A 12,738-nucleotide genomic window follows, 5' to 3' on the forward strand; every position below is an offset into this window, starting at 1 on the left:
ATCCTGAATCATGCTTTTTGGTCTTTCTTTGATTGACATAGAGTGGCCTCCTTACAAGACAGAAGATTTTGAGGAGATTTTAAATAAAGAAAGAGAATGAGTATGATTAATATAAATGTGATAAAGATAATTAATATGAACTGAATGGGATTTTAGTTTAAGGGACTTCAGGGAAAGTTTTTTGAAGGCATAACAACATGTTACAAGCAGTGATTTGTGTTAGGACTGGAGTTTCGTAAATAGACATTGTACAACATTTATTAGTATTAGTAATTATGTTATTTTTCTTAATCTTAGGATCTTGGGATACCCTTTTTTTTTCTAAACTCATTCTTTGAATAACAATTTGGACATTAATAGTATGATAGGGTTATCATTGCCTAGACTCCAAATACCATGACCTAATCTCTAATGTGAAAAGTTATGTTTTCTTGTTATTTTTCCTTTTTAGATCCATTTTTCCTATACACCCTTCCTTTAGAATCATTGCCTTGGCTGAGCCCCCTGTTATTGGAAGCACAACACAGCAGTGGCTGGGACCAGAATTCTTGACCATGTTCTTTTTCCATTACATGAAACCCCTTGTCATAAGTGAAGAAATCCAAGTGATTAAAGAAATGGTAAGAGTAAGGCCAGTGATAGCCTAATGTCTATAGCTGTTCTCTTTCTAATGTACCCTAATACATGCTGGGGCAGAATGGGGCATTTTGTCTTTTCGTCCACATTTATTTCCAAATATTTTCATATAATAGTATAAGTCAATGGTTCTTAACCTCTTAACATTTTTCAGAATTATTTGAAGGGTTCAATAAAACACAGATTTTTGAGCTCCATCTCTGTTTTTTGAGTCAGTTGATTTGAGATGGTATGTGACAATTTGTATTTCTGACTGGTTCTCAGGTGATAGTTGATGCTACTGGTTTGAGGACCACACTTTGAGAACCACAGGTTGAGGCCACCTTTCCCCTATCTTATGCAGAGTTTTGCAATTCCTTTCTGTTTATATTCAGTCAGAAGTGACTATTTTAACTTCCTACTGTAAAAAAAGGCCAGATATATAGTTAGTTCCTTAGATTTTAGAGAAAATACTAAGTAGTTCTGGTTCCCTCAGGACTATAATCTTACACTTACCTGCCTAGTCAATTGGTAGCTTCTGATATGTGGGTGATCCATTATTGAAGTGTTTGCCCTAACCAAGCATTGTGTTTACCACTTTGTAGTTCTAAAACTGTGCTATTCAATGTGATAGCATTAGCCACACTAAACAAAAAATTTTAAACTCAGTTACTTAGTCACCTTTCAAGTACTCAGTAGCTATGTGGGATGTGTTGACTACTGTATTAGCACAAATAAAGAAAATTTCCATCATCACAGAAACTTCTATTGGAGAGTGCTGTTTTAGATCATTAAAAATGAACATTTTACATAAGTGGATTCATTTCCTTTGAAATACCAGAATGAAATGGTTAATTTTAGGTATTGTGAGCATGGTTGTGTACAAGGGTATAGGCTTTAGGGTTCAGCAACTTGACTCTTAAATGTCAAATCTACTATATATTAGCTTCTAGATCTTGGATAAATTACTCAATCACAGTTTCCTCACCTGAAAATAGGGATAATACTACATCTTACACCATAAGATTTATTTAAAGAATAAATAAGGTAAAGTATGTAAGGATAGAATTAAAATTCTAAAAACTTCCATTTACTTAAGTGACCCAAGACACCCTGAGCAGTGTACTTTCAAAATGGTCATATTATGCCAATCATCATTGTAACATCATTTCTATTCCTTTTAAATTAAAAATTGAAAGTTATTGATTAAATTCTTATAGTTTAAATTAGATATTTAGTTACATTAAGGTTTATAATAGTTAAAAGCAATTAATGTCTTTTATTTGAGCAGCTGCTCTCCTGAATTGATTATGGCCCTCAAGTATGAGGATTAAATTTTTTTGAGAAAAAAGGATACCTTGAGCATTCTTTACACAATAGTATCTTATCTTTCTTAGTAGACAGACACACACATATAAAGCAATTTTGTTTTAGTAATGAAAATGCCTAAATCAGAGTTTAAAATTCACAATGAAACTAACAAAACCAGAAATGAAAACGTTTAATGGTTACACTTATATGTCAGTTTTTAATTGCATTAATTGGTTTGTTTTACGCTGGTGATTAAATTGTATATGGAGAAGAGTAGCTTCATACTGATTCATGAACTATGTATGTAATTAATAATCATGTACTTTCTATAAATGTAATTCTAATATTATTTGCTAAATAGTTATCATTTCTGGCCAATTAAACAGATATCCTAATTATTTTTTCTGATTTTCCTCAATTCTCTCATAAAATAGGTCCCAGATATTCCTCACGAAGCCTTGAATAAATTGTTATCATTTACACACAAACTCAGAGAGACCCGGGATCCAACGGTAAGTCTGGGCTTTGCCAAAGGATGTTCTCTTGTTGACATGCTGTTGTTTTAAAATCTGTTGTTAAATTGGCATTTTTAACCTTTATCTTTGGTTTCTCCTGTACATATGTTTAACTACGGTTTCATTGATTTTAACATTTTTTTCCAGATCTTTGTGGCTCATGTAGAGAATATAATTTTTTACTTTATGGGAATATTTGGGACTCTTGGGGTTCTACTTTGTTCCCTTCATATCTTTCACTGAGCAGCAGCATCTATTCTTATAGCTGTGTCCCGTTTCTAACCACACCCAACCCCCTCTATTTGTATTTCTATCCCAGGATGGCATGTTGAAAACATAAAGTCCTATCACTTTCTAACTCTGTAACTCTGTGTTCTCATCTGTAAAATGCCAAAATTTCCATTTATCTCATAAGAAGGTTGCAGTGATTAGACATTAAAATTTATTAAAGAATCTCTTCTTCAGTAACTGCTTTAAAAATGTCAGTTTCTTTACTTTTCAACTAGATAACTTTGAGATTACTATAAATTATCTAGTACAACTAAGCTATCTTTCCCCTTGAAATTGTGTTCCCAATTTAATTTCCTTTAATAATCTACCAAATTACCCAAGTTAGAAAGCTTGACATTTTTAATTCCTTGCATTTCTTATGTCTTCTTTTAATAGGAAAGTAAATTTCACCAATTTAGCATCTTTAAATGTCATATCTCTTCTTTGATCTATTGTCAATAATTGTTTCATATCAGATTTCACAGTCTTTCTCCTGGGATATTGTTATTTCCTCTCTACTGCTCTCTTTACCAACAATTCATTCATCAAGGGGTTGTCTGTTAGTTTCCTATAGCTGTTATAACAAATTATCATAAGTTGGTGGCTTAAGAGAACAGAAATTTGTCTGGTGGACAACAAAATTTATAAATCAGTGTCATCCAAAATCAAAGCATCAACAGAGCTGTACCCTGGGAAGCTCCAGGGGAGAATATCTTCCTTGCTTCTTCTGGGTTTTGGTGGCTCCCAGCACCCCTTGACTTGTGATCTCATCATGTCAGTTCTGCCTCCATCTTTTTGTCACCTTGTCTGTGTATTTATGCCAAATTTCCCTCTGTTTCCCTCTTACATAAGATTTCATTTAGGGCTCACCCAAATAATTATCTCCTTATTTCAAAATCCTATCCTATCTGCAAAGAAAACTGTCATAAAAAGTGATGTTCACATATTCCAGAGATTATGATGTGGATACCTTTGTGTGGAAGGGCTTAGGGTTGGGGGACCCTGGACCATTTTCTAGATGTCACATGTTTCCTGTTAATTAACATCTAGGGCCTCATCTCCAACTTCTTTCCCCCCTACTCATTCTTCAGCTAGCTGTATTGATCTCTTTGCTATTCCATGAACACAGTAGTACCTGCCTCGAGGCCTTTGGTACTTGACATTTCCTCTGCCCATGTGTCTCTTTCCCGGATGGCTGCACATTTACTCCTTCACACCTTTCAGATTCTCTCAGGTGTTACTTTTTAAATGTCATATTCTCTCAGGTGTTACTTTTTAAGTAAAGCTTTCTTAAATTTCTTCTCTATTTTATTCCTATCTCTCTGCCTACTTTAAGGTTTTTCAGAGGACTTATATGACCTTTGGACACAATAGACATGTTTTAGTCACTTATTTTTTGTTCTCTGTTTTCCCTCACTTGGATTTTTATCCACAGTGGCATTGGCTTTTGTTTGTTTTATTCTCTGTGGTATTTCCAGAATCTGGAACTTTGCCTGCAACACAGTAGGTATTCAACAGGTATCTGTTACATAAATGAATGAATGAGTCTTCTTTATTGTCCTTGGAATGAACTTTCTCAATCCGTTTATGGAGTTCTTCCCTTTCTTTAAAACTATTAGGAGATTCATTCTCTTTGTCCACAGATTAAAGACAACCCCTTTTTTCCAGTCTCATTTCCTACAACCTCTTTTGAAGCCCCCTCAGCTCTGTTCACACATGGCTTCTTCCTGTTTTTTTTTTTTTTTTTTTTTGTTTTTTTGACTCTACCACTACTCTGCTCTGTATTATGTCTGAAATATGCTTTCTTCCCATCCACTTGTCCCTCAGATTCTCTATTCTGTCAGGTCTCTCATTCTCCTTAGGCAGAAGTAACCTCTGTCTCTCATCTGCTTTCATGACACTTGGTGTATACTTCTGATATTGAGACATTGCCATTGTATTAAACTTTATTTTTATATCCCCAATTAATACTTGAACTTTTTGAGTCTGGGTCTTGTTTATTCTTTTATTCTTATTTCCCAGGCTGGTTGGTACCTGGCACATAGTAGACACTTAAATCTTTGATGAATGAATGAATCAATGAATTTGTTAAGTAATTACTTATTAGCTGATCACCCCTACATTTTTCTCTTGACTTGTGATCTCAACAGGAGAAAGAAAGGTTATTTTAATAATTTCTGATAAGATCTTTTATATTTTTAAGCTGGGTACTAATAATCATGTTAATATATAAAACCCTTTTTGGTGTGCTTTTAAATTGCATAATCATGGTAACTAATGCTTCTCATTCTCATCCTATTTTCTACAGATAAAACTGTAGTTAGAAATTTGATATTATGAATGTTAAATGCATTAGGAATTTTAAATTAAAGTATACTCTTAATTTTTAATCAAAAATATGAGAACAGAAATTACTAGACTCTCTATTCAACACGTAAATGGCTCAACAGATAGCTTAGTTCTGATTTTTTTCAACACTGCATATTATTGCAAAACATTTTGGTTCCATCAACTGAAGGAGTTGTTATTCTTCAAATTCATGAGAAATCCTCACTGATCACTAGAATTAAATGTGAAGTCTGAACTCCGTGTTATGCTTAGAATGAGATTAAAATGTTATATCCTAGAAAGTTACCTGAGGGTTTAATAAGATTCTTGTCATCAGAAGCCTCTGTTGGGAGTTTAAACTTTTTCTTGATTAAAATAGGAAAATTTCATCGTGCTAGATATTAAGGATGGGGATTTCTAAGTTATTTCTAGCCTCTGATACTTTCAGCCATGCTGGCTGAATCTTATCCTTAGTTCCTCTCAGTTGGAAAGTCCTTTGAGATACTTGTTGCATCCTTTCTCTTCATGTTTGCTGCCATAATTGGACTATAGGATTTTATCTTTTCATAGGCAGATTAACGAAGTAACTTTCTGTTTCCTGATTGTAGGCTCTCTGTCCTTCAACTACTTTACATATGGCTGCTGATTTAAGTCAGGAATTAAGCCAGATAATTTGATTCTAAAATCAGGGTACTTCTTTGCACAAAGTTCCCTTTTGTTTAGGAATAAGGTCAAACTCCTCAGAGTGTCTTTGATATTTGAGAACAAGCCTTTCAGCAGGGCTCTATACTAGAGCTGTGCTGATGTCCTCACAGCTTACATGAATTTGTGTTCCATTTGCTTTCATGCCTTTGTTTGTAGCGGTTCTCCTGCCTACTGGAACATTTTAAGCCACTGTAGCAGTTGTCAACTGTTCCACTTATTTTAGCATTAAATTACATGCTATTTTGAATTGAAATTTATGGTTTTTTTATCTTTAAATATTGTCTCTATGTCTAGAATGCAAATTTATTGAAAACAAGGATGCACCAAATGTTTGCTTGTGAATGAGTTCTTTGAAATTTAGAACATGTTGTTTAATAGAGGATATGTACTAATAATAGTAGATCAATATCTTATGAAGCTGAAGTTCGTGAGGAAGGAAATAGTCAATAAATTTTTCTTCTTTGGGACTTACAGAGATGACCTTAGGTGAAAACTTTGAACAAGAAAATGAATGTGAAGTGTGTCTTTGGCTTTCTCCCCTTATCTATTTTGAACCTTTGTTAATTTTATAGAATCTCCTTTATTAGGCCCTTTGAGCCATGTTAGTGCTCCTGTCACCTACTACATTTCACTCTTGTCTTTGGTGTGTCCTCCCAAAGGTCCAGGTGCTTCAAAAATCCTTCTCTGGTTTTCAGTGGAAATCACTGTTTTCCTAACATTGCCGATCTGAGTTGAGAATTAAGCCATTAACAATCTGGCTCATTAAAATTATGGTAATGTCTCATCCCTTTCATCTATCTGATTTTTTTTTCATTGTGAAGAGGGTAACTATTTTAATGATCTCTGCCACCTGTTGAGCACTCATATTTTTCCAACCTGTACTAAATGCTTCAAAATCTTTTTCTAATGTAATTCTCAAAACAACCTTAAAGGTAAGTGTATTATCATTGCCATTTCAAAAATGAGGAAACTGAGGCTTGGAAAGGTTAAATAATTTTGTGAAGTTCATACAGTTAATGAAGAGTCTGACTAATCAAACTTAAAGCCTATAAACTTTATCATGATATTATGGTATCTGCCAAGAGAATTTCAAGTTCAAGTCAGCAAATGTTTATTGAGCACTTACCATGTCCTAGGTTCAACAGGAGCAACTCTGTGAGTGGAATCTGAGAAAGTAAGAAAAGAAAAAGAAATTATTCTGACAGTAGAGGGGAAGGATTTCAGACATCAAGCTGCCACACAAGATAACAAACTGATTTACACATCTGTGGTCAGCACCCTAAAATATTCCACAACTCCTTTTCTCTGGTTCAGAAACAAGAGATTTCCTTGAAGTTCTAGGAATTTTTAGAATACCTTAACAAATTAGGGGAAAAAAAAGAGAAACAAATAGTCATTTGTACATAGGAATTATTTTTAAGACAGGTATGACCTGTGTTGTATAATACCCTTCACCTATTCACTCTCCTCCACCCCAATATATGAATATAGCACTTAGCACAATTAAAATGACTTGAATTGAATTGATACTTTTTATATTGAAAAAATTGCCTTTACAGATATTTAAAATGCAAGTTGATTTGTTTATTTTTATTTGTAATTCATTAACAGTGCATATTTAATTTAAACTGGGCCTTATCCTTCAGGAGTAATGAATTCTGCTGTGATACCCATTTAAAGGTTATTTAATAAGTTGAAGCAGGTCTCTTAACAGACTTTCCTTACCTTTTTGATAGGCACAGTCTTTGGCAGCATCACTTTCTACTCGACAATTGTTGCGGATTTCTCGTCGGCTGTCACAGTATCCTAATGAAAATCTTCACAATGCTATTACAAAAGCTTGTCTTTCCAGGTAACCATACTCTTCTTTCACACTGACTTCAAGTCTTTGGATCTTTGCTAAAACACAACATAAATTTAATTGATAGTCTACATTCACAGATTCATAAAAAGTATTGGTCTGAATATATGAATATTTCAGCCTAGTCATCAGTCATTAGAATTTACTTAGTGTAATATATTATGTTATTTGGGCATGAAAACAATTACAAGGCTCGGGGTGTAGCTCAGTGGTACAGTATAAACTTAGCAGGTATGAAGCCCTGGTTTTAATTCCTAGCACCAAAAAATAAAATAAAATAATAATAATAATACAAAATTTTAAACAATTTTCTTATATTTGTTTTTTAGTAGTAGTTGAACAAAATACCTTTATTTTAATGTGGTGCTGAGGATCAAACCCAGGGCCTTGCACATGCTAGGTGAGTGTTCCACCAGTGAACCACAACCCCAGCCCCAAATTTTAAACAATTTTAAGAAGTATTTTACAGATGAGAAAACTGAGTCATTTGCTCAGATCACGTAGTAGAGATCTGAGACTTGAATGCTGGTTCATAGGTCTTCAGAGCTGGGGCTTTTGTGCATTTTACTTATCACCTTGCAAATTTGCCTTGGGATTTTCCATGCTTGATAGTACTGCCCTCTTCTCTAATTTTAACAAAACTAAGATGTTTTAAGTCTACACTAATAGTTTTCATACCAATGGGGAATGATTATAAAATATTGACTTATAGAATTTTCTTACAGAATCACCTTTTCATGAAACCATTTTAAAAGAGCAATAAAAAAAGATTAAGAACAATCCCAGTTAACATAAAATATCTTCTTGAATACAAATCTTTTAAGTTGATATTAGGTCTTGTTTAATTTTTTTCCTTTTTTTATGTTAACTCACATAAAATATTTTTGAAATATTAAAAAATGGTTTATTGGATACTATATTATTTACCAAATATATTTTCACAATAAGTCCAATACTAGGTATGATCAGGAAGCATCTTTTTTTATACCTACAGTATGTTTGAGTCATCGTATAAGCAGATTGGTTTGTGCTCACTGTCTCAGTAGGTACATCATGAAAATGTTAATTTATGCCACTTATATCCCTGTATTAAAGGGCTCAAATTCATTATAAGGGTCTCTCAACAGCTGCCCACACTGACAAGATGAGCTGGGTTCAAAATAGCTGGCTGCAACATTAGCTAAGAAAATGGCAAGAAATCTCCCAACACAGAAGTAGATTTCATGTCGAGGGTAGGATGTCTCTGCAACCTTAGGGACAGCATCTACCCTGAGCAGCACTGAAAAGAGAGCGTGTACCAGGAATCTATTTTTATGGGTGGGTGACCCACAAAAGAGATCCAATGGAATGTTTTTCACCAAATAAGGCAGGGAATAATGTTTCAAAGGTGAAGTCTTGCTTTGTGATGTCTTGTGGTCAGCAGATTGATTGACATCTTGGCAAATCACACCCATCTCAGGTGCTGTGTGGGATCACAGGCAGAACAGAGGAAAGGCACACTTACAGCCCAATCAGCGCACAGCACCAGACCTGTTATAGCTCCAGTGCACATAGTTCACACATAGAGCCCATGGATGGCTTGCAACAAGGGTCCAGACAAGACATGAAAGATATAATGTGTTCTCCCTCTTAAGCCAAATCTTTCTCTCTCAAAACTAATTTTCACAGGCTGGATTTATAAGCAAACAGCCTATGAGATGCAATGTAGTGTGCACATTGTTACCCCTGGTAAAACTCTTATAGAAGGGAAAAGAAAGAAGCATTTGGATATTCAACATCTCTAGCTATTAGATAAATGCAATTCAAAAGTACTCTAAGATTTCATCTCACTCCAGTCAGAATGGCAGCTATTAAGAATACAAAGAACAATAAGTGTTGGCAAAGATGTGGGGAAAAAGCACATTCACACTTTGCTAATGGACTGCAAAATGCTACAGTCAATATGGAAAGCAGTATGAAGATTCCTTGGAAAACTTTGAATGGAACCACCATTTAACACAGCTATCCCTCTCCTCTATCTATACCCAAAGGACTTAAAAACAGCATACTACAGGGACACGGCCACATCAATGTTTATAGCAGCAGAGTTCACAATAGCTAAACTGTGGAACCAACCTAGATGCCTGTCAGTAGATGAATGGATAAAGAAAATGTGGTATATATACACAATGGAATATTACTCAGTAATAAAAGAGAATAAAATCATGACATTTGCAGGAAAATGGATGGATTTGGAGAATAGAATGCTAAGTTATCCAATCCCCCCAAACCAAATGCCAAATGTTTTCTCTGATATAAGGAGGCTGACTCATAATGGGGTTGGGAGGGGAAGCATGGGAAGATTAGACAAACTCTAGATAGAGCTAAGGAGAGGGAGAAGAAGAGAGGGAGTAAGGGGTGTAAGAAAAAGATGGTGGAATGAGATAAACATCATTAACCCCCCCCAAAAAAAAAATATATATATATATATAAAGACATGAATGGTGTGAATATATATATATACTTTGTATACAACAATATAAAGCAGGGGATAATATTTCAAAGGTGGAGTCTTGCTTTATGATGTCTTGTGGTCAGCAGATTGATTGACATCTTGGCAAATCACACCCATCTCAGGTGCTGTGTGGGATCACAGGCAGAACAGAGGAAAGGAACACTTATAGCCCAATCAGCACACAGCGCCAGACCTGTTATAGCTCCAGTGCACATAGTTCACACATAAAATTAAAAAAACAAACCAATCCCAGTAGGCCCAGAGTGTTCTTTTAGACCCTTTTCATATGTTCTAATATTTTCATCCTTCAAATTCTATTCCTGTGATTTTTATGATAGTTATGCATATTGTCCATTATTCCTTGATTAGAGGAATTAAAAGAGAATCAATCTATTTATGGCTTAGGATAATATGAAATGGTCCTTTGTAACTCTTTAATGTAATAGACAATTTTTCTTTTAGTTAAATTAAACTCCTTAATGTTGCAACTTGAATTTGTTTTTCCTGTGGTGTATCCAGCTAAACTGAGACTCTCCAGTGACTTTAGAGTAATTTTTTGAGACATAACAAAAATGACTCCTTTCCTTTAACTAGAATATGAGATTTCCAACGAAAATTTGAAAAAAGTCTTCAGTCACCTATTTTTGAGTTATAAATTGAATAAAATATAGATAGTGTAATTACCTAAACAATATTTTGTCTTAGATAGGATTTGTTATAAATATGAAATAATAGAAGTTGACGCTGAGTACTAAGCAGTGTAAACAACTTTGAAGCTCAAGGAAAAACAGTAGTATGAATATGTTAGAATGAACTAGCCACACCTCCAAAATTCTATGACCTGTAAGATATAGGTGGGCAATCAAATCAACTTTCAGTTTTCTCTATTTAAAAAAATACAAGAGTAAATCCAGTAATGAAAACTGGTTTAGTAAATAAACAACAGTGATCAAAATTTGGAGAACTAATATCAACTATCTTAAAGCATCTGAGAGAGCTGAATATAGCTCAGTGGTAGAGCTTTGAGCCTAGCGTACACAAATCTCTGAGTTCAATTTCCAGTACTGTCAAAAATAAATAAATAAAATAAAACATCTGAGGATGTTGATAACTGGCAAAATTTAACTTATTACTAATAGTCATACAGTCTACATAGAAAATGTGAGAAAATTTTTAATAAAGGTGAGAAAGAATTAAGGAACTGATTTTCATCAGATGTTTTATTTGGATAGATATTTGAGAACATTAAAAGAAGTAATTTCAGAGTGATTCCATATTTTTCCTTTTATATGAGACAGAAAACTTAAAGGATCTCTTTTAAAACACTAATATTTTTTAAACATGTTGAATTAAAGAGTGTAGAAGCCATTGAAAAACATAAGCAAGATAAACTGAGGTAAATATTCTCTTTTCACTATGCCAAATTAGAAATTGTGAAAAAATATAATAAAAAATAATATTTTTTTCTTATTTAAACTTGAAAGGAAGAAAATATCATAATTCAGGTATAAGAAATGAAGTAAGCTTGAGGTTGTCATGGGACCTAGCAATTCTGTTCCTGGATTTTTAGCCAAGAGAAATTTTAAAATGTCCATACAAAAACTTGTACATGTATGTTCCTAGCAATATTATTCGTATTGGCTGAAAAATGGAAATACACAGTAGATTGAATTGGACATAACTTTCCTATGTTCACAAATGAATATACGTTCAGTGTAACTCCACTTCATGTACAACTACAAAAATGGGAAGTTATATTTCATGTACATATGATATGTCAAAATACTTTCTATTGTCATGTAAAACTAAAAAGAACAAATTTTAAAAAAGAATATTGAGGAAAGAAATAGGTAAATATATGGGAAATTTAAATGTACTATGAAAAGTAAAGAAATAAAAATGAATACTAATAATATAGGAAAATTTTTATGGGAAATTTAAATGTATTATGAAAAGTAAAGAAATAAAATGGAATACTGATAATATAGGGAATTTTTTATGGGAAATTTAAATGTATTATGAAAAGTAAAGAAATAAAAATGAATACTAATAATATAGGGAAATTTTATGGGAAATTTAAATGTATTATGAAAAATAAAGAAATAAAAATGAATATTAATAATATAGGGAAATTTTTAACAATAAGGTGAAACCAATAGTAAACAAGAGACTATAGAAACTGGAAAAAGATGAATATCTTAGTTCTATTTTCTTTTTTAAAAAATATCTTTATTTTATTTGTTTATTTTTATGTGGTGCTGAGGATTGAACCCAGACCCTTGCGATGTACTAGGCGAGCACACTACTGCTGAGCCACAACCCCAGCCTTTAGTTCTATTTTTTAGGAAGAGAATAGAAGTATCAAATCACTTGGTAGTTGGTAATTCAAGTATGCATGCATAAATTTTGGGTAACCACAAAAAAGTATGGAAATAGATCTTATGGGATTAGAATGAACAAACGGAGAAAAACTGATATCAATACAACATAGGTAGAAATGAAAGAAAAAAATCATCATAAAAAATAAACATGAGATAATGTTTAAAGTTAAACAATTTCTTCCTTCCTCCTCCCTTCCTTCCTTCTTTCCTCTTGCACTGGGTGGCGGGGGACCAGTTTTAATCCATGGGTGTTCTGCC

The 12,738-nt window shown here is 33.4% G+C and overlaps 1 protein-coding gene across 1 annotated transcript in view; it reads left to right on the forward strand.

Annotated features, from left to right (window-relative positions):
• VWA8 (von Willebrand factor A domain containing 8) overlaps positions 1-12,738 on the forward strand; it is a 425,268-nt gene that overhangs the window by 155,258 nt on the left and 257,272 nt on the right. Inside the window, exons 15-17 of the mRNA XM_081281141.1 lie at positions 452-620; positions 2,361-2,438; positions 7,481-7,596. Coding sequence (XP_081137267.1) covers positions 452-620; positions 2,361-2,438; positions 7,481-7,596 — 363 coding nt within the window. The remainder of the gene's footprint in view (positions 1-451; positions 621-2,360; positions 2,439-7,480; positions 7,597-12,738) is intronic.

Source organism: Spermophilus citellus, assembly GCF_964194105.1.
Source record: "Spermophilus citellus genome assembly, chromosome: 1".
Classification (NCBI taxonomy): Eukaryota; Metazoa; Chordata; class Mammalia; order Rodentia; family Sciuridae; genus Spermophilus; species Spermophilus citellus.